Below are 23441 nucleotides of genomic sequence, written 5' to 3' on the forward strand. Positions count from 1 at the left end.
CCCAGGTCTGGCTCTTGTCCCATCTGTATTTGAATCAGGCAATTTCCTCCTCCTCACTGCCTGGTAGGCAGGCCACTCATCTGGTCTTAAACCAGACAGTCCTGCTTTTGTAATATTTGTCCTCAATCTGGTACTGAGACAAAACCAGATGTGGGGGACACCATAATGTCTCGCTCCCGCATCCCTGCCACCATGACCTCTCATGCCCAGCATGTGTGCATGGCCATGCCAGTGGTATGCCCAGTCTTTAAAATGGCATCCCCCGTGCAGTGTGACCTCGCATGTACTGTGCATATGAGGTCATGCCAGCAGGGGCAGGCCAATGCCATATCCACCAGCACCCCATGTCTGGTGTTCTGGGAACGTGCGACTGAACGTGCTGCTGCCCAGGCATCAGAAGGGGGCACTGAGAATCCCAGTCTCAGTTCTGGTGCTCATGTCCTGCCCACAGCATCCTAGAGCTACAATTGCAGGGAAAGTCCTATTCAGCCCTGGCTGAAACATGCTCAGTGCAGACAGAATCTTTGGGGAATTTAGCTACGGTGCCCTGGCAAGTCTCTTCTGAACATGCACAAACTGATTATTTTTCAAAGGTTTATAACTTGGCCAAATTTGGGCAGATTTTCAAAGGGAAAATCTGACATAAAGGCCACCTCCATACCAAATTTCAAATCCCTGCTCCAAAGCTGGGGAGTGCTACAGCTTTCCAAGTAAAGGACACCACAAATTTTTAATATGGTCAAAACATTATTCCCACCCCCTCCCATCCTCAGTCTCAGAAATGGCTAAACTCTTTTGGCTGAAATTTTCCAAAAAAGAAAACAAACCTTCTCCCCTCCCCCAAATCCTGAGGCAGAAACCTCAGCCCAAATGATTCAAGTTTGGCAAAGATATAAGCATCTGAGTAAGGGTCTTACAGTGGGTCATGTCAGATCACTGAGTGCTACCAGCTTGGCCTATAAAATAAACTGAAAGGCTACTGTGAAGGATTTGTTGGCATACAAAAGCAGTTCAATAATAATAATAATTATTACTATTATTTATTAATTCTATTGCAGTAGCATTTAAGCGTCCCAGTCATGAACCAGGACTCCTCTGTGCTACATGTTTTACAGACAAAGAAGACAGTCCCTGCCCCAAAGACCTTACACATAAGGATGTTTTATATTTACTGCAGTCTCCAGAGATAGCTCTGATTAGCCCATTCAGTGACCCTGCTCAGGTGACCAAATGCTGCCATATGACATGTAAATTGATTCATAAAGGCTTTTGTAAAAACAGCATACCTTGTCTGACCTTCCCACAAGAGGAAAGGTGCCAGTAACACATTGATGAGTCCCAGATCATGTCCACTGTGTAATTATATAGTGCCCAGCACAATAGGACCCTGATGCTAAGTGAGACTGCCAATACTAATGACATATTATTTATTTCTACAAATGTTTGCTTTTTCAAATGAATGTATTTTTTTTTACATGCAGCCTTGGACTGCTGATGGTTTTAAAAATAAGTGTTAGAAGCTGTTAGGGAAGGTGAATAAAGAAGAACAAATTACTGCAGCCAGTGAAAAGGTACACATTAATTCCCTATTTATATCTGCTCAGCTACTCTGGCCAGTAAGCAGCATAAGTTAGAAGCCTCCTAACCACTTGAACACAGGAGGAGATACTGGGAGAACAGGGACTGCATTCTGCATCAAATTTGGATGTAAGAGCTGGGTATGCTGTGCAAGGGGAGAGAGGGACCTAATGCCTCCTTATACCACTGCTCAGCCTAGTAACAGGGGACATAATCTAGCTGTATTAAAATATTGCAGACCAAGTATTGTACAACTGAAAATTGCATAAATATAATTTATATTCCATGGCATTCATATTAAATGTATTTTGTAATGTTCATCTAAATTATCATCAAGGAAAGTTGCAATTTGCCAAAGAAACAACCATATACATAGCTCTTCTGTCATATTTTCAAACATTCGCTATAAAGCCCTTCCTTAATAACCCAATATTTAAAGTCTGCATATATAGCCAAGTTGTTAGACCTACAAATTTGGAAAGACCTCCAGTTTCAGTCTACTTAACTGGACTCATTCCAGAGACTTTTCAGCCAACTGGCATTTGCTCCCAAATTTACAGCTGGCAAACAACCTTCTTAAACATTTCCAGGTCCTCTGTAGAACTGTTTAATGTCTACCTTTAACCACCTGACTTCAGACACAACACTCAGCAGCTCGGACCGCAGGGCGCAGAGTTATAAAATTTACAGCTTCTTGAGTCTGAAAACCACAGGCTCTATGGCCTGGAATCTGCCAAATCTATTCTGAAGAAAGAGAACTGCAGCTTTTGCTTAGGGCATAAAATGTTAAAACAATGGATAAATTGAATTCTCTTGAGTAAATAAACCTTTTCTTTTGCTGCTAATTTTGATTTCAAAGCTAAAACAATAAATTTTCTAAACCAGCTGTGCATCTGCTTCTCTGTTCAAGGCCCTTTTTTCATTGCTATCCCAGATTTCCCATGTAATACCTAAATTTGTGAGTCAAACCTTTTAAATGCCTATCAACACATCCTTATTATGACTGGCTTTTTTAGTTTTAAACTGGGTTTTCATGTAACAAGCATAAATTAAGCCACTCTTAATATATTTATTAATTTCATTGACTTACGATAAAAGCCTGACAGTGCACGATATACAAGCCAACTTACAAGTGGTGCTTGTAGCTAGTCGAGAAAACTATGATTATTTCTGGGAAAGGCAGGCAGACAAAAGTTGTAATTAGAAATAAATATATTTTAAAACAAGAACCACATAATGCTATCATGCTAGTTATTGCCTACCTGGCCTTTACGGAAATAATCGTTCATTTTGTCAACTGTTCAGAACCAGCAAGCATCACTACATATTTTTTATATTTTCTCATACTGCTTCTGTGTAATGTTCAAAGATGGACTTGAATCAAAACGCTGAATCCTACCTCACCCGAGTTTTGAGAAGTTTTAAATATGGATCCAGATTTTTGTGGTCATTTCCATCTCTGGGACTGATTAGTCATTTCTATAGGTGAGGTATCACCAGTGATGGTAGACCAATAAGTCTGCAGGCTTCTATGTGGGGAAAATTGTATCTTGTTGAACTGGTGGTGTTCTTGGAAAGAACATTGCAGTTTTCACTTATCATGAACCAATCTGATATTTAACAGACTGGCATTCCTAGTAGGTTACAAATCGAATATATTTCTTTGGCAGCTTAGTTATACAAAAAAAACTTTACTTCCTGTTAATTTTCAATATACTGAGCCAGATTCTGATTTCATTTACACCTCCATAAATCTTGAGTTATTCCACTGATTTCTACAGAATTTACTCTGTTTTCACTGGTGTAAATGAGACCAGAATTGGCTTAAGCTGTGAAACACAAGGGTTTATATCCTTTTAAAAATTTCTAGATGGCATCATAATATCTTACAATTAGCTTATGAGAAATCAGGACTCTTCAGCCAATTCCTCTAAGGTCATTTAAAAATCAACAAGAGGTATCTTTGGAAAGTCCTGTATGATTTCATTCCTACTTTCAGCTGTTTCAGATTTATCCTCTTTTGTTATTCTTTCTACTGTTCACATGCTAAATGCACAATTTTAAGGGATACTGTCCAGCTAATCTCTTTTCACCAAAGCAGGATCCTTTTATCCCTTATGTAGGTTCTACATCTGTATCTTATAAGCAACATCTCTGCTCTCTTCAACTCACTTTCTCTTTAGGGGAAATCAATACAAATTTATCATCTAGTAGCTAATAACAAATGTAACGCTTTATAACTGCAACCTGGCTGTCTCCCAGTGGCAGCTAGATAATCTGTAAAGTCGTTCCACCTGGCTTCCTTTCCTTTTTCCCCATTCAACAAAGAGGAAGTGATTTACTGGTTTTAATTAGACATCTTTTCCTGCTTTGAAGCTACATGCACCTTCTCTTCCTGTGAACGTTCGTCTCTTTGTAAAACATCCCATCCATCTGCTACTTATTGCTGTTGAGATAAACCCATCATCTTTCACAGAATTTTCATTTTTTCCTTGATTCAATCTCTCAGGTATGTTTGCTGAAGACTTTAATGTTCCCAATGATTTTACGTCATATCATCTTGAGAAAGTCACTGTGCTTTCACATATGGATATAAAGCAGGTGATATGGTAGCACATTATCTTGAATTGCAATCAATTTATCCAACCCTGGTCAAGCTACTTTATTCTCTCACATCTATGATAAATTTCCCACTAAATAGTGGCATTTAGTTTAAACCCTTACCCACAATTCTAGCCAATGGTGGGAAGTGACTGAGTGTTTTGAGCCACTGGAAGTCAGTGACCCATTGCAAGCTCCTTTGGAAAACTGCATAATTTTTGATGACCAAGTTCTCCTTGCTGTTTTGCTTACTGATGCTAACCTAATATGGAGAACATATTTTCAATGCTTATTTCCCACCATTGTCAGGCCTGATTTCTAAGACTAGGCAAATGGAGTGTTGAACCCACAATAAGTTCTTTCTTGAGCTAAATCTCTTGCTAAATTCTTTGAAAAACGCTGACAACGTCTTTAAATTGAAACCAGGTGACCTTAAATTACCTATGTCTGAATCTCAGACAAATGTAATAGTGTTGAGCATTGAATTTAATTTAAAAATATTCTAGTATGTCTCCACTTAAGATGACACAATTGCCTTACCAAAACCATATGTTAAAAGCCTAGTATTAATTCCTGATCCCAGATTATCATTTAACTATCACATTTCTACCACCATAAAGCTTTGTCTATTTTTTCATCCAGCCAAAATCTGGCCATTTGGGGAGCTAGGTTGTGAATCCACAGTAAATCTGGGCTTTTGTTGTTTCAGTTTTCATTGGCTTCTGTAAACCCACAATCAGCAAACTATAAATATTACTCACTGTAACTTCAGGACTTTGCACTGATTCCATGAAGCACTGGCATACAGAGTAACTGCTGCACTTTACCACCTGAGATTCCACTCACTGCCCTATCTGGAAAACCTCTGGTGGATTTTGAAATCTCATTGAGCTTTTGCAATTTTAACAAAGCGTGTAATGAAACACCATTGCCCTCATGCATTTCATTCCTCGTTCTCATCACAATTTTATTCTCTTCCACCAAAAAATAGTTGGCCATGGAAGTTCATATTTCTGCCCCGCAACCCAGCTAAATTATAGATTCACTCCCGTTTGTCTTCCTTGGTATGACTGGTTCCCATAATTATATATATATATATTTGTAATATTCCAATATAAATATGAAAAGCACTGCATCATGCTTTTCTTGCCATACACCAATTTGTGAATAGTATTTTAATGAATACTGTAAAGTTTTAGATTAAATGAGGTGCTCAGCTGAAGTTTGATGGGGTGGAAAACCAAAATCCCTTAGGTGCATTTTTCATGAAATATTTAGTGGAATCTTAGGGCAAGATTGTCACTGTTTAATGTATCCAGGCAGGGAAGGAGGCATAAGGTCCCACTTGCTTCCTTGCACGGCACAAGACAAGGGGAGAGCAGCATCCCCATTTCTGCTCCTCCTTATCTAAATAGATAAGCTGGGAATGAGGAGGCAGGGGCAACGAGTGGATGGAAGCTTTATCTGGCCCCACAGGGCTGCAGCCAGCACAGCCAGGCAGGCACAGGTTAAGGTCATGGGATAAAGGACTGATCCCAGATACTTCCCGTTTAGAGGAAGAAGGTGAACCATGGACCAAATTGTGCAAGTGTGTGATGCCCCTTACTGAGGGAATGTGGTAATTCCTTAATGTGGCCTTCAGTGATTTTTAATACTTTATCTCCTGAAAGTAAAAAGGAAACAATGTATGTATGTGCCAGAAAAACAATCCAGGGATCTTAAAAATTGTCAGCAAACAAAAAATGTAATATGAATTCATCTTGCTTCAATCGCCTTCCCATCTCTTAAAATATGGTTCATGCTGTACAAACTGGATCTCATAGAGACATTTTGGAGAGTGCTGGAATGCACAGATAAGTAAGCTCAAGCAATGTGGATCTACCATGCAAAGGATCATACTGAAGATGCAACCGGTGCACTCATAAAACCTTGCATTGGCATGCACAGATGTAGGAACCTCACTCCTTTATATGTGCATACATTTACTCAATTTACACATGCAAACGCCAGTAATACATGCACTGTGGGTTTTTACAAGGGCACCCATTGTGCCCTCCTACAGAAATCTTCTCCAGAAACTAGTAATTGAATTGCTCTTGGGCCTTGGAAGAATACTGACAATTATATAGCATCATAGACGCAAGATGGGTAAGGTAATTTCTTTTATTGGACCAGCTTCTGCTGATGAGAGAGACCAGCTTTCGAGCTACACAGAGCTCTTCTTCAGGTCTGGGAAAGGTCTGAGTCCCTTTCCCAGATCTGAGGAAGAGCTTTGTGTAGCTTGAAAGCTGGTCTCTCTCACCAACAGAAGTCGGTCCAATAAAAGAAATTTCCTTACCCACCTTGTCTTGCTAACATCCTGGGACTGATGTGGCTACAACAACATTGTATATAAAGTATCATATACTGGTACATTTTAAAAAGAACACCCAATTTTTTAGACAGAAAGTTGTCAATATATAAGGGCCTGATCCTACAAATGCTTATTTCATGGAAATAAAAACCCTTGTGAGAAAAATGTTGGCAGGATTGGGCCCCCAAGGTTGCTGTGCATGCTTCTCTGAAAAGGTGCATGAGAGTTTAAAAAACAGCATGCTCAAATACCCCTTGCAATATGCTGTCTGCCTATCTTAGGTATTTATAGTTGAAGCAGGATCTGCTCCATCATTTGTACTGAAATAGTAAATTGTCATGTTACATTTTAGGAGCACGCTTGGTTTCTAATAATGGATTTGTGTTTGTTTATATTTTGGATTGGCTTTTTCATAGCTTAGAGTAATTGATGGAGCCAAAATAGTATACCTCTTTGAAAGCAACATGCTTTGCATTGCTTAAGAATAAAGTCCATTGAATGTCACTTAAATTATAGAGGATAAATATATATATATTAATAACAGTCCATAGATTATATATTTTTGGAATACATAGCCCTACACGCACTGTAACTTTTCTAGTCATTAAAGTCCCTGGTTGCCAATGCTAGTAGTGTAGGTATTTCAATAAAAATACATGGGAAGTTTAAATAAGCTCTCAGAGGAGCAATAGCCTGAAGTTAAATGTTAAACCTAAGTGAAGCTCTTCAGCATAATTTGATAGGATGAAAATAGATGAGTTATCTGGCATTAAAACCAGGTTTTTAAAATATATATTTGCAGAGTATTTGCATAATCTGCAACAAAACAGATCACTTTCTATGTCAATTTACTATTCATACTTCAGTCTTCAGGGTTATAATAATATAGCTCAAATTACACTGCATTATGATGAATTAGATTCCCAGGATTTTAATGTACTATTCCTTAGTATTTGTACATCTACTAGTAGCTTTGGTATAAGGCTATTTTGGACATGACTGCACAGTCCGGGCTTCGCGTCTGAAACGTTTCCCTCCTAAGGCTAAAACGTTCATGTCGATAGACAAACATACAGAGAATGAAAGAAATTAGTAGCTTTTAAAAAGTACAAAATATCAAGATATACTGTAACATAAGAAAATTCTTTTGACCCCCTTCAGCAATCCCTCCCTAACCAAAGCACTCAGGCACGGGCTTAAATCCCATTGGCTTCAATGGGATTTAAGGACAAAATTAAGCACAGACTTAAATATTTCCCTGAATTAGAGCCTTTTAAAGACTAAGTAAGATTTAACTCAACTATTAAATATTCCAGATAAAAACTATACTAAATAAATGTAAGGTCTGGCTAACACTGAAAGAAGCCAAGAAAGCAGAAATGTCACACTGTGGTGTAAAGAGATCTTATTGTCGCTTCGTTTTACTGCACAGAGGAATGAAGGAGAGGTGAGATGTGAAGCTTTAGACTTGTTAATCATCGCTGCAAAGTTTCAGCAGGATACCACTTTTTTCAAATTACAAGTATTTTGAATGTAATGGGGTGTAGGACCAGACACGGCTGCCTCAGAGAAAGATGTACAACACTGAACGTCACCCTCCACATGTGCACTGAAGGCAAAATAATGCATTTGGTAGTGATCTAATCTGAGCACTAGTGCATGGGGTGGGAAAGAGTTGAACTCCCTGGGGGAAGAGCTGCTTCCCCACTCTGACAGTGAAGGATGAGTCAAAACATGCCAAATGGACAAGCTGGAGGTTCCAGAGACTTGTCAGAGATTTCCAGGGAAAGAGGTAAAATAATGTAGCTAGGGCCTCTGTAACTATCATCAACTAGCAGTTGGCCATCAAGTGTTCTGGGACACATTAAAGGAAAGTCTGGTAAAGCAACTTGGTAAGAAAAGGATTTTCCTTACCCAGAGCAAAAGTGCTGCAATTCTAAAACGAAACCAACCCAAAAATGATATGAGCACTAAGTTCACTTTCTGCTGCACTGATCTGAGGACACATGGCAGACAGACCAGGCGATAGTGACTTGATTGTGAAAAATCTCCCCCTCTCCCCCCACATGGTGTTAGCTAAAAAACTGCATGAATGGAAATTGCGTAGGCACCCACGAGTAGTGTTTAGACAATCAATGACCTAATCCACATGCACAAAAGCCTGTATGTGCATATAGCTTCAGAGGAAATATTTGAAAATGTGTCTCTTACGCTTTACCATGCTGTTTGGTATTTAGTTTGCATGTCACTGAATTTTATTGTATAACATTTATTGAATGAAGCTATAATCTCCATTACAATTGTGTGGCAACGCAGAAATAACGCGGTGTAGTGTGTTTTACACATTTTCCTTTTCACTAGCCTTGTGACAGTTTACTAAATCCCAGACCTCGACAAACTGGTGAAAGGCCTTTCAGTCTAGCATGACTATACAATTAAGTCTGAATAGTACCATGACTCAATGCTATTCTTTAATCTGTCTGAGAGCTACAGCCGTGAGCTAAAGCTGTCGTGGTTAATTCTGTAATAGACATCAATGATAGAAGAAACAGGAGAAAGCTTACTTCAAAGACGAGCGTCTCATTAGTCGGCCCTGCTGCATATAGACTCTCTGGATGATTAAAAGAGCGTTGATAATCAAAAATTGTCCCAGCAAAGGAGAACTTTCCTGGCCAGTCAATTGTCCAGTCCCCTGTTAGATAATACTTCTTATTCAGGTTGCGCACTGCAAGATAGCTGGTAGAGATGTGCAATTCCTGGATTTCAATACTACGTGCTCCTGCTGGAATGATGACCACTGGATAATAGTCTACAATGAAAGAATTAAGCAATATTTTCCCCAATTGTAATAAAATTAAGTTCCTTATTTTGAGTAAACCAGGGACTATATAGACAGCGGTCCTGATCCATCAAATTGTTGCTTTAGATTTATGACAGTGTAACAACATTGATTTTAAAGGTTCTACACCAGCTTATAATTAGAGCAACTCAGTGGGTGAATTAGTCCCTGGAATTCTATTATTTTTTTCTTCTTCACTGAAGACAAGAAAACTCAAATTCTTTTTTAATACATATCAGGAACAATCAATTTGTTTCAGTTGTTTTACCACGTTTTCTCTGTAATACCTATAATATAACGGGACCAACACACTTTTTGGGTGAAATGCAACAAAATGCAGAGTTTGTGCAAGATTTTATACAGAACTAGATCTTTCAGTTATTGGGGATCTGACTTATATTCAGGCCATTTCCATTGGAATGAATTTGTGTTTTACCTATGCATACAGTAAGGATTTATGCTGGCCCTCACCCAAAATTACACCCATTCTGCAACCTGGTCACACACTACAAATCACTTGGACTATAAATTCTCAGTGGTTTATTGCTTCTGTAATTGCCCAGGCCATTTGAATGCTATATCTCTACACCTTAGATTACTGACATGGTCCCATCTGACCACCTCACAATTTTAATGTATTTAGCCTCACAACATGCCTGTGAGCTAGGAAAGTGCTATTATCCCCATTTCACACATGGCAAAACTAAGGGAGACTAAGTGACTTGACCAAAGTCACATAAGAAGTCTGCGGGGGAGCAAAGAATTCAACCTGGGTTTCCCAACCCCTCCACTAGGATCTTAACCACTGGTCCATCCTTCCTGTCTCAACTGAAGATGATTTTCCTGAGTCCCAGACTTGCACACTAAATACTGGCCCATCCACAGAACCCAGTTGAAAGGTTCCAATCAAGGTACATCACAAAATATACATACATTCTTTCTGGTTCCTAATAGAACAAGAAGCACCTGCATGTTTGTCATTAGTCTATGAACAATTTTTTATATCTTCCACAATCTCATTCAAGACAAAATAATTCAGCTATTTTTCACTCGCCTGCGACCTTAAACCCTCTACCTTTTAAGCCAGTGATGGGCAACCTGCGGGCCGCAGGCCACACATGGCCCATCACGGTAATCCACCGGTGGGCCACAAGACAGTTTGTTTACATTAACTGTCCACAGACACGGCCGCCCACAGCTCCCAGTGGCCGCAGTTCACTGTTCTCAGCCAATGGGAGCTGCAGGAAGTGGCATGGGCCGTGGGGACATGCTGTCCGCCGCTTCCTGCAGCTCCCATTCGCTGGGAACGGTGAACCACGGCCACTGGGAGCTGTGGGCAGCCATGCCTGCGGACGGTCATTGTAAACACTCTCTCGCAGCCCGCCAGTGGATTACCCTGACAGGCCGCAGGTTGCCCACCACTGCTTTAAAAAAACAGGTGAGTGCGGAAAGTGGCTTAAGTAACAATAAAATACTTGCAATTTGACTAAGGAAGACTTATGGTCATAGTTTTCTTGTAGCCTAGGGACAACGGAGATATGAACTCTCCTCTCACTCTCCCCGTGAGTTTCAGTTTACATCTGGACTTTGAGCCACTGACCTAATGAGCAAAGAGTCATATATACTACATGGAGATCCAGCTGAGAAATGTGCTGATAATCATGTGGAATAGCTTTCCTTACCATTAGCTTTGTGCTGGATCAAGTACTGGCCTTTAAAGAACTTGCACGTTGAATTATCTCCTTTACAAACTCCACAGGCATCCAAAGCAGCTTTTGAACCAAGTCCACGATCACACCCTACTTGCTGAAAGCAAAAGGCAGAAGTGAAGGACTCAGACACAAGGGAATTTCAAGTAACAGCTGCATTTTCTATTAAGGAGTCTATTGTTCACTTAAAAATGACATTGTTACTGAAAGAAACTTCAGTTTATCTTACTTCACAAATTCCATCAATGCAAACATCATATTTGTTCTGGGAGCATAAGGTTCCATCTTTCACTTTGCTGGACATTGCAAAGAAAAAGTCAAAGTCTTCAGCTGTGCAGTACAATTTACATCTATCTTCCTCTGAAAACATGAAGAGACAAGTAGATTAAGAAAGGGATAGATAATAAGATAGTAAATATCATAATGCCACTATATAAATCAATGGTACACCCTCACCTTGAATACTGCATGCAGTTCTGGTCACTCCATCTCAAAAAAGATTATATTAGAATTGGAAAAGGTGCAGAGAAGAGGAACAAAAATGATTAAGGGTCTGGAACAGCTTCTCCATATAAGGAGAGATTAAAAAGAATGGGACTTTTCAGCTTGGAAAAGAGGAGACTAAGGGGGGATATGGCAGAATCATGAATGGTGTGGACAAAGAGAATAAGGAAGTGTTATATACTTCACATAACACATGAAGCAGGGGTCACCCAGTGAAATTAATAGGCAGAAGGTTTAACACAAACAAAAGAAAGTACTTCTTCACACAATGCACAGTCAACCTGTGGAACTCATTGCCAAGGGATGTTGTGAAGGGTAAACCTATAATGGGGTTCAAAAAAGAATTAGATAAGTTCATGGAGGATAGGGCCATGGATGGCTATTAGGCAAGATGGTCAGGGATGCAATCTGATGCTCTGGGTATGCCTAGCCTCTGACTGCCAGAATCTGCGAGTGGACAACCAGGGATGGATCACTCGATGATTGCCTGTTCTGTTCATTCCCTTTGAAGCACCTGGCATTGGCCGCTGTCATAAGACAGGATTCTGGGCTAGATGGATCATTGGTCTGACCTAGTATGGATGTTCTTATGTTCTACACAATGAGGTACAAAGTACTATTGTGATAGACATGGAGCTGCTATGCAGCTATGCATAAATTTTATGAACTCTGCATGTGACGTGGTCAGTCAGGAAATGTTATTGTATAGCTATGATGGGTTACTAGAATTTCCTGTGTGACTGTATTGATCCAACTCATATTAGGGTTTAATGGAATGTTTATTATACACCTATAATGCTTGAATTCCACCCTGTAGTTTTGGTGACAATTGAAACCATAAGGATCATGCTTGAGTGGTTTATCATGTCTTTAGGACCCCAGAATGGGTAGAACAGACAAATATGATAGGTTATATGTTGTTACTTTAAATTAACGCATGGATTTGGCAATCCACATAGACACATAATTAAAATCTAATACCATTATGACAACATGTAAATTCCATTAGCTCTACTTCAGTCTCTCCAACCTCTGTTGCTGATGTGGCTTCAAATTTCAGAGCCACTTGTCCACAGTTAAAGCTTCATTTTTTATTACGAAAGATTGGCTGGGGATTTGTAATATTTTCATTTAACTTTTCAGTTAAAAATGGAGAGCATGTAAGTTGGCACAAATGATCAGCCTATTTGGAAGCTAGGACTGCGGCCTGGCATTTCAATTCAAAAGACATTTTCCCCCCAAAGCAATCCACCCAGCCAGCGCCAGATTTAGGGGCAGGTGACCCATGTGAGCACCTGGGTGCTGAGCTTGAGGGTGGGACAATGGGCTTTGTTAGCTACAAAAGGGAAAGTAGAATGTTTAAAGGAACATGTTTCAGGTGTTCCATATTTGGATTCATTTTTCACTAACCTTCTAGAATTTTTGGGACCTTTGTAGAATATCATGGAACCTTCCAGGCTTTCTGAGAACTACATTTTCCTCGAACCTCTACTCCTGAGGGCATTCTGCGCCAAAAAATTTAAAATTCTGCACCAAAAAAATTTAAATTCTGCAAACAATATTTTAAAATTCTGCAAGTTTTATTTGTCAATAAATTAATTCAAAGGCTCCAGCATGGCAATGGGGAGCACAGGCCACTGGCTGCATGAAGGTGGGAGATCACCCTGCAGCCCCCCCTCACCCAGGACATGGACTCAGCAGTGAGGCTCTACCCAACCCTAATACAGCACAAGGCCTGGGCCTGCCCCAGAAACACCCTGGGGCCATGTCCAGGGGTTCACCAGGTGTGGGGCAGGTAGGCTCAACCAGGCAGGATCCAAGTGTGGAGCGGCTCAGTGTGTGGGGATCCAGGCATGAGGTGAGAGGATTCTGTGTGGGACAATCTGGGTGCAGGCAGCTCAGCGGGGTCTAGGTGTGGGGGGGATCTGGATGCACAGAAGCTCGTTGGAAGGTTCCAGGTGCAGGGGCAATGGGACTCTGCAGGGGGTTCCAGGTGAATGTTGTTGGGGCTCAGTTGAGGGTCTGGATATGGGGGAGTGGGGCTTGGTGGGGTGCGGGTCTGGGTGCAGCTAGTTGGTGGTCAGTAGTGTGGGGGTCTGGATGTGGGGGCTCAGGGTGGTGCAGGAGGTGGTGCATCAGGGCAGGGGGTTGAGTGCAGGGAGCTCAGTGGTGGATGGTCCAGAGGCAGGGGGGTCTAGGTGCAAGGGGGCTCCAGATGCAGGAGTTGAGTTTCACTGGGGTGAGGTTCAGGTATGGAGGTCTAGGGGGTTCTGGATGTACTGGGTGAGGCTTAGCAGGGGTGGATGCTGAGTGTCCTGCAGCTGGGGAAGGTTTCTGGGGGTGGGTCTGACATAGCCCCAGCCACTCCTTGCAGGGGAAGAGGAAGTCCCATCCTCTCCTGTCTCCAGCCCAGCCGGGACTAGCAGCCCCTGAGTAGGAGCCCCTGTCTGGGGTGTTCCCAGCCCCATGGTGATTTACCTCTCTGCCAGCTGCTCTGGGTGCCTGAAATGTTGTACCTGTGCTGATAGAGAGTGGTGTGTGACTGCTCTTGCAGCTTCCCTGTCAGAAAGTCATTTTTCTGTGGGAAAGCAAAGAAATCTCTGGGGGACATGAATTCTGCGCATGCGCAGTGGTGCAGAATTCCCCTAGAATGTTGTCAGCCATCCCCTCATAGGTATATATGGGGCAGGGAATAGCCAGTTAGTCAGTGAGATATAATTACTAACTGAAGTGAAGTGAGAGCCCAGATGCGATATTGTGAACCTTGTTTTACTATGTAATTGTGAAAGTGTAGTTGTGTTTTAAAACCTAAAGAGTGCAAGTAGTAACTCATAAAGGAGATATTTAATAAGACACCAGAGATAACTATTAAACATCTATCTATGAAACAAAATAAAAGAAATACTGTTACTACTTTTGCCATGCTTAACACGTAATGTTTGATGACTTTCTAAGACTGCGGAACATAGATTTTTGCTCTCCGTAATGCTGTCTGTTTCCCCCTGTAGAAAGTAAAAGATGCCTACAAAGAAGCCTTCAGGAGCTCAGTAAAGGAAGTGAAATGTTCAGTTGCAATCTAGTTAGCAGCAAGGGGCAAATCTGATGGAAAAATAACTGAAACAGAATAACACAGACCTTTTGAACTAAAGGACTAGGGTTAACATTCTAAAGCTGTCACCTACTGTAATACTATTTAATACTGGTCCATCCAACATTGGTTCATAGTTCAATTTCTTGATGTTCGTACATTTCAGCTATGCTTAAAATTAAAAAGTTTCTATAAGGTTAGAGGAAATTTTTTTTATTTGCTTATATATGGCATGAATAAATACAGATTTACAGATCCTAGCATGCAAATGTATTGTCTTATATGACAAGGATAAATCATGCATGCAAGTTGTGCATTAAAGTTGTGAAATGGGCTACAAATCCAATAAAAAATAAGGTATTCAAAAGTTCAATGGGCAGGAGGGGCACCAAAGACACTCCTTGCTTGGGGTGCCATTTGATATAGGGCCATCCCTACGCACAGTTAGCTGGCAATCAAGTTCTTCTTCTACACAGATCACACATTATGCCTACAAGGGAATTGATTGGTTCTATATTGGAAAATTCAATAATTATATTCTAATGATTGCTTTTCATAGACTGGACAGTATTATTGAGTCACGTGCTATCAATTAAGCACTATGGCCAAGATTTCAAAAAACAGCAGCCTAAAGTTAGACTGCTAAATATATGTTTAGGCTTCTAACTAAGGGTAGGTCTACACTGCAAAAAAACACTCGCATCAGTGAGTCTCAGATCCCTGGTCTCAAGACTCAGGCTCACAGGGCTCATGCTATGTTGTTAAAAATAGAGTGTTAGATATTCCTGCTTGGGCTCTGAAACCCAGAGGGGGGTGGGGTGTCTCAGAGCTCAAGCTCCAGCCCAAGCAGGAACATCTGCTCTGCTATTTTTAGTGCTGTAATGTGAACCCGAGTCTGTAGACCCAGGCTCTGAGACTTGCTGAGGTGGGTGTTTTTTTGCAGTGTAGACATACCCCAAGTATTCTAATTTTCAATACCCAGCAGTTTCCATTGAAGGTAAACGCTGCTCAGCAGTTTTGAAAATCAGTCCATGTACTTAAGTCTAAATACAGACTTAGGGGGAGATGTTGAAAAGCACATATGGGGCTTTAGGTGTGTACGTCCTATTTACTTTCAACAGTACTTGTGCTCCTAAATACCTCTGGTGCTTTTGAAAAAATTTTCCTTAATGCCTAAAAGTAGGCTCCTATTTTTGAAACTCTTGGCCCATCTGTTTAATATAAATGTGTCACCATGATAGTAAATATTAAACAAGATACATCATATGAATGATTTAATGCAATAAACATTGCCACCTAGTTCTGAGACCCACGCCAACTAGATCACTCCTCTTTAGCTTTACACATTCCTCCCACCCACAATGATTATATCAGAAAGCAGGCTTCTAACCAGTAATCAAACTACTTATAACATGTCTGTATAAATAAAGATGGCTTAAATCATTGTATTCCCAGCTAATGTTGACTATCCTCTAAAGAATATTTAAACAGACCACAAATAAAAGCATATTTAAAAATATATATGTATGTATGTAAAAATATGCCCTCTCGAGGTTTTTGAAGGCAACTTCTGTGAATTGTAGACAAAGCAGCCACAATATGACATATACCCACCACTTTCATTTAAGAAATAGCAATCACAATTATTCACTGTGCTTTGAAACTACGGGGAAGTATTTGTAGCTATTAACTACCCAATAAAATCCTAATAATGATACTGGATGTTTACAAAATTGAGGCATATGCAGGAAAAATAAACTTAAAGTTGAGCAACAGAGAAGGAATATTTACTGAGCCATGAGTCTTATAAAGCCCCAGCAACAATTCTCATGAGAATATACCAGTAGGAAACTCGAAAGGGTTGATTTACTGTTACATTTAGAAATCTGAGAACATTCCAAATGAATGAAGATCCTGGCATGTTATTGTAGGAGTTGGTGGTTCCCATATAGAAAAATTCGTGGGAAAAGGTAGTTTGCTGTTTGGGTTTGCTTTGGTTTTTTATTTTTGTTTTGTTTTAACAAAAAAAAGCAATATAAAACAAAAGTGAGGGACAGCATGGTCAGAGAACAGAGGATAGAGTGCTAAATTCACAATGAAAGCCAACTTCGCAGACTCTTACATGTGATGTTACACCAAAGACCAAATTCAACCCTGCTAGAAAGCATGTGCAGCTCCACAGAAGCCTCCCTGGATTTCCACACACTCACAGAGGAGCTGCATTTGGCCCAGAGAATATCAATGAATTATAACAAGGTAGCCTGCCTCATGCAAATTATTTTGTCAATCGGAACTATGGCCAAATTACCTTCAACTTTAGTATAGGGCTTCCAGCTGTAGTACCATCCACGGAAAGGCTTGCTGTTAAATTCTGCACACTGCTGGGCACGGAAATCCAGACTATTGGGTGGACATGGCTGAACATTGCAAAGCTGATAAATACGACTGGAGCCCTGACAAAACTTGCCACCATACTGTGGCCTACAAAGAAAGAAAAAAAGAATATTTTGCAAAACCAAAAGTGGATGTGATTGACACCTGTTAAATACATTCAGTGACAGTTCATTAAGAAGCCCCATTCTATTGACTTCTGTTGAGCTAAACAGCACAACTTATTGACCCAAAAGGTGACGATTTCTCTCAAGATACAATGAATTTTAATTATCACCAAAACCAAGCAAAGTAGTCAACAAACTCTATCTGCTTGGATCATTATATATCAATTTAACCATGTGCCCATCTAGAAGTAAATAATGTTTTCACTGAATTAAACTCTTGCCAGTCAGGGTATTTTTATTTGCATGTACGATCTGATTGGTCAACACAATTACAGATCTCAGAATTACTGACCTGCAGAACTGAACAATATCGATGTACTGACTTGCTATATGCCAGATTTCAGTTGACTGTGATCCAGGAATTCTCATGTATGTAACAATAATTATTTACCATAATAATTCTTAATAAAGGAAAAATTAGCAGATAACATAAAACTAATCAAACATACACTGAATGAACAATTGCATTGTGATATTGTTAAAACTGATATGTAGAAATGTTCCTTTAAATAGTTACCCAGCAGCTCAACTCGATTGTGCACAGTTGTTCTGATGTAGGAAAGCACTTATGTACATGTTTAACTTTACACACATGTTTAAGGCACACTGACTTCAATGGACTTTAATTGTGCACTTGAATCCCCTTCTGAATAGTGATGCTTTCCTAAATTTGGACTAGTATGAAGATAAACCATATCATTAGTTTGCTAGTATTCATATATTAATTATATAATCAGATTTAACTGCTAGTTGGGTGTATATAAATATAAACAAATTAAAAATGTTAGCTTTACTTTTTTTCAGAATGCCCGTGAGAGCTGAGCAGTTGATTACTGTATTCATTCTCCTCTCTATTCCTTGCAGATCTACATAGAAATCTACTGATGTTATGGATTCAATGTACAATTTTGCAGTGTTCCAATAGACCACTGTGCCCAAAACAATATGATTTTATTATTGTTGTCAGCATTATTTATATTTTCATAGTACCTGGGAGCCCCAGGCATGGACCAGAACCCCATTGTGCTAGGTGCTGTACAAACACAGAACAAAAAAACAGTCCCTACCCTAAAGAGCTTACAGTCTAAATGTAATACAAGAGGAAATAGATGGTAATAGACAGATGGACAGGGGCATACAAAGAAACAATCTGACTGTATTGGTCAGTATGATAAGCTGTGTTCTCAGCAAACCAGCAGCCTCACCATTGTCAAGTATTTTGTATTATTCCACTTAGCCTTGCTTCTAGTGAAACAGATGTAAGTAGAACTTTTGTTCCAATTCTGCACCTGCATACATTTGTCTAATGATGGTTTGAGGTTAGGGAAAATATACACTTGGAATGCATGTTATGGTCTTTTAGTGACTGGCTTGGCTATGTTACACAAACATCAAGGGAAACACTTTCAGAATAATGTACCTGGTGCAGTATTTGCACAGTTCCTAACTAAGATAATGGGAGTAGTTTGTTTAAATCCCTACACACTGTATTATAAACGTCCAGTATATCTTGTAACTTATGTTAACAAACTTTCCTGTTGAATCAATTGTGGAGTGATGCTGAGGGGACAACTAGGTAAAATATGGATAAGAGATTCCAGGTGCATTTTGCAATTATATTTTATACTATTTGCTTATTCCCACATTCTAATCCTCATACATTTGTAAAACAAGCTGGAGTCTGTTTTCATGTCTTGAATCAGCATTACTGCTTTGAAGGCAATACAATAGCTGGCTTTTTCAGAAGTCTTTAGTGAATACCGGACTACAGAACAGTCTCTCAAAGGAAATGGTGGAAATCCATCTGTTAGCCCATTTAAAACTGGGCAGAGCACTAGGGAAATGTGCTCTAGGGAACAATCTTGCACTGACCTCACCCAGGGATGGACTAGAATCATTACTAGCCATCTTAACACTGGGCCTATAGTGAACTAAGGCATGCTTCCCATCTTGATTGGCAGCTGTTCAGTTCAGCCAAAACTATTCTTCAGCTCAGAGAGTATATATGTTGACTGAGTGTAATAGATGGCAGTTTTGGCTGAATAAAGTAGGAAAAGTTGTTGGGCCCATACTCATTTCTGTTCAGATGTCTTTCCTTTACAGTATGTATGATTTACTTTAGTTCCTCTGGCCTAGGGAACAAGACTCTCTATATGTAAGTGAGGGAAAGGAAGCACGTCCCTGCTCAAGTTAAAGTCACCAAACAAGCGAAATAACAGAATAATTTAGGGTTAGATTGTGGCTTTTAGCCTCAGCTCTGCATTTGAGGATGGTAAAAAGCTCCACCAACCTAGAGGAGCACTGAGAGAAGCAGTCGAGTTTTCCATTTGTGCTACAGACCTTTAAATGGGGTGGTATACTCCACTCTCTGCCAAACTGCTGGTCAGCGAGTAAGTGGGAGGCAGGGTATGGGTAGGTTTCTGCTTACTCCTCACCTGTCTCTGCCACTTATCAATGAGTCATTCCCAGAGGGGATAAACTAACCTCACCTCTGGGAAGCCCTTACATGGGCTGTCCAAGAGAACTTGGGTGCTAAGTAAGGGCTCACTACAATCTAACCCTGAGCTGTTACTATGTGAAAGGGATAATCTTTATAAAAAAGAAGGCTGGCTCTGTTGTCCTATGGACAGGGAGAGGCTAAGCACAGAGATATCCATGTACATTTCAATGTACTGATCAAATGATATTATTGGTGTTGTTTTTGTTTATTTAGCAGAACCAAATAGTGTGGTGCACACCTCACAATACAAATAGGAGTGCACAGTCTCTGTTCCGAAGAGCCTCCAATTGAAGGCCCTGATCCACACACACATTCATAACTTCACACATAGGAGTAAAGTTTCTCACATGTCTAGGTGTTTTCTGGATTCAGACAATGGAAGAACAAATGGGATACCAAAACACCCAAGGAGTTTTGAAGTAGGGGCTGCAGAGAATAGACTCCAAAGACTAATTTATAAACCATCTCAAAGAGTCCAAGCACAAAAATACTATTAGTGTGGCTTAAATGAATTTGCCCATCTGCGATACCCATAGCAAAGCCAATGCCTCTACTCCAAAACAATTTTAAGCAGCTCTACTGGTATATATGTGTTACCATATGCACATTCCATCATTATAGTAGTAGCTAAATGATTGACTATGAAGTCACATCTTCTGCAAAAAAACCAACCAAATAGACATGTAGTCAATACCTTGTTGGAGCAGATGTCACAACAATTAAAAGATCTGGGATGACTATTCGCTTGAAGCTGACAGATGGAATACAAACAATACACTGCAATGATCTGTACACAGCTCTTTCCAGAGATGGTATTCAATGCTGAACAGTTAATAATGGTAACTAGACCATGAAGTGCTGGCTCCAAACTCCTTCAAATTTTGGAATAGTTTACATCTAGATGTGCACACTTCAGCATAGGCCCAAATGCTATTAATAGTATTACAATGCTAAAGTGCCTTTTTTCCTATATGAAGTCAATGGTCTACAGAATTCTTTCACGGTCCTTATAAAATTTGATTAGTTACTATTTCAAACTGCATTATTACTTTAACTTTTCAGTGCTTGTGATCATTCTTAAAATAATTGAATAAAAAAGAATAAAAAGTTGTTTTAGTTAATAAATAATTATTATTTTAGTCTTTTTATTATGCACCTGCCTAAAACTGTATTCTAATATTTTAGCGACCAGCGCACAATTATGAAGCAGGTAGGATGCAATCCCACCAATATGATTCAGGTATTAACTTAAATCTCTTGGGCACTATTTAGACTAAAGAGACCAGCTGAACTATTAAATGATGTAATTTATTTCTTGGGAAACTATCTTAATTGTAAAACGTTGTGATGTATGAAAACCAGATCCCTGAAATTATGCTGTGGCAATTTATAAAAGTGTAATGAGTTTAGCAAATCTGCATAGCTCTCAGTGTACTATAGCTGACCTCAGTAGGTGTTTGGTAGTGTAAATTCATGCTTAACTCAGACAGTCATTCAGACTATGTTTCAAAAGACTCTAGGGCAGGACCACAGTGACTGTGTTACAAGTGTCCACAAAAAGGAAATTGAATTGGTTGGGTATTATTTACAGGGAGAGACTCATACTCACACACAGACGTGCGCACACAAACAGGACAAGATTTTGAAAAACCAGGAATCTAAATTTACTTCATATTTAAGCTCCAAATAAGTGATCTGATCTTTAAACTCACTGAACATGCAGTAGTTCCTACTGAAGTCACTGGAGACTCAATGCTTTTGAAAATCAGGCCATGGATTTAGAAGCCTTATTTTGAGGGCTGAAATGAATTTTCAGTGGGGCATACTCATGATGCTGAAGACTGAATTTCACCAACAGTTACGGCTAAATTAGCCGAATGCCTTGGTGTCATCCAAAACCTTTGAAAAATCAAAGTGGGAGGAACAAATTTAATTTTCCACATGCAGTTTGGATTTGGGAAACAAATGAATTTCAGGAATTTTGAAGATTTAAGTCTGAATCATTCGGATTTTGTGCATGTGCACATGCACAGAATACAGTGAATGTGTCATAATTTTTTTACTGTGTTTCCACATTGTAACTAGCTAATGACTACTTTCCAATGCATTCACCTTTATTTTAAAAGCACTATTGGTCAGGGATGTGAAATACATCTATATGTGTATTTGTTCATCCTGGAACAGGATGTTCTGTAGACAGTGTTTTTTATAGAGTTGGGGTTTCAGAAGTCTAATTCTGATAGAGATTTATAGTTACTCCTCTTGGCTGTAAGTGAATTATCACTAGCATAATGTAATTAGAGTAGGCAGAGACAAGATCAAGTACTGGCATTGAACATAACATGTGTTCATACCAGAATCCATAACACACATTTCTTACTGATGGTTTAAATACAATATATTGCAGTCACACACTGTTCCTATTGGAATGGTTTACTTATAACACTGGCTGAAATGTAAGTCAAAGTACTCAAGCTAGTTGAAACATTTCAATTAGTAGAGGTCCCCCTTCTGTATTCCGTGCTGTGCCGAGATAGCCATATAAGAACTTGAGAAAAGAGAACTAAGTAGATAGATAGCACAGTATATAAATAGATCCCATGGAAACATCAGCATAAAAACTAAAATCTATCTACCTGCATTTAAATTTTGACACAAATGGACCAATCTAAAAAAAAATTCAAATGTATCTGTGATTCTCCATTGAGAACCCATTTGTGCACGTCTAGAGACAGCTGTGAATTCATATATACCATGAATCCTGTGTCTATCCAATAACACTGAGACACAACAGAAAATGTTAAGCAAGTGCCCTGCCATAGATTTTTAAGGATTAGTTCCATTAATTGAAGGGCAACAGAGACTATTATAACTAACCCAAATGTTCCCATAATATAAAATGTGAAGTGTGAATATTGCTACTATAACATTATATAGTAGGTGTGTATGCTACTTTACCATTTCATATAAAATCTGTCATATTTTGTCTTTTTATTGGCTATAAATAATCATTTTATTGGCTATGATGGAGAGCATGTGTGTCTATGCCTGTCTAGAGATGTGTCCAGAATAAACCAGTGAACCTTTTTTTTCCTGCAAGCTAAACTGAATTGAATACTTGGAAAAGATGCTGGATCGATAGCACTTCATCACTCATCTGAAATGGTAATTCTAAGCAATGAGAGGGTTTTTTCAATCTATAGGCCAATGTAATCTTTGCCTTTTGGACAGAAATGCCAATTAAGGTACACATTAGTGAAAGCTGGGAAGGCAGTGTGGGAGCATGTACGCAATATATATATATATACACATATTACAGTAAAATGTATAGATTAAAATAGACATCAGAGCTACTTTAAAAATACAGCTGGTCAAAAAATTGGATTTTTTTTGCCAAAGTTTTGTCCCTTTTTTATTCTAAACATTTTGCTATGTTTCAACCAGTTCTATTTAAAACTAAGTCAGGCCTGATCAAAAACCCACTGATGTCAATGGGTGTCTATTTACTTATGTCAGTGGGCTTTAGACAGGCCCTTTGTTCCTGATATCGGAATATCCTCCCTCTTTCAGAGCTCTCCATCCCAATGATTTGTAACTGACTGCTCACAGTGTACTGTGGAGCTTTCTGAGAGGCTCAGAAGCAGTTACCCCCATGTGAATTTGCAACTCTGCTCTTTCCCCTTTTTTGTTACCTCAGAAATAATGATTATA

The 23441-nt window shown here is 39.4% G+C and overlaps 1 protein-coding gene across 2 annotated transcripts in view; it reads right to left on the reverse strand.

Moving 5' to 3' along the window:
• ADAMTS18 (ADAM metallopeptidase with thrombospondin type 1 motif 18) overlaps positions 1-23441 on the reverse strand; it is a 101244-nt gene that overhangs the window by 23462 nt on the left and 54341 nt on the right. For both annotated transcript variants that reach the window (XM_039503619.1, XM_039503617.1), the window contains 4 exons: positions 16981-17153; positions 11310-11440; positions 11054-11177; positions 9097-9341 (listed from right to left, as the gene is read on the reverse strand). In XM_039503619.1, coding sequence (XP_039359553.1) covers positions 9097-9341; positions 11054-11177; positions 11310-11440; positions 16981-17153 — 673 coding nt within the window. The remainder of the gene's footprint in view (positions 1-9096; positions 9342-11053; positions 11178-11309; positions 11441-16980; positions 17154-23441) is intronic.

This window comes from Mauremys reevesii, linkage group 16, assembly GCF_016161935.1.
Source record: "Mauremys reevesii isolate NIE-2019 linkage group 16, ASM1616193v1, whole genome shotgun sequence".
NCBI classification, from domain to species: domain Eukaryota; kingdom Metazoa; phylum Chordata; order Testudines; family Geoemydidae; genus Mauremys; species Mauremys reevesii.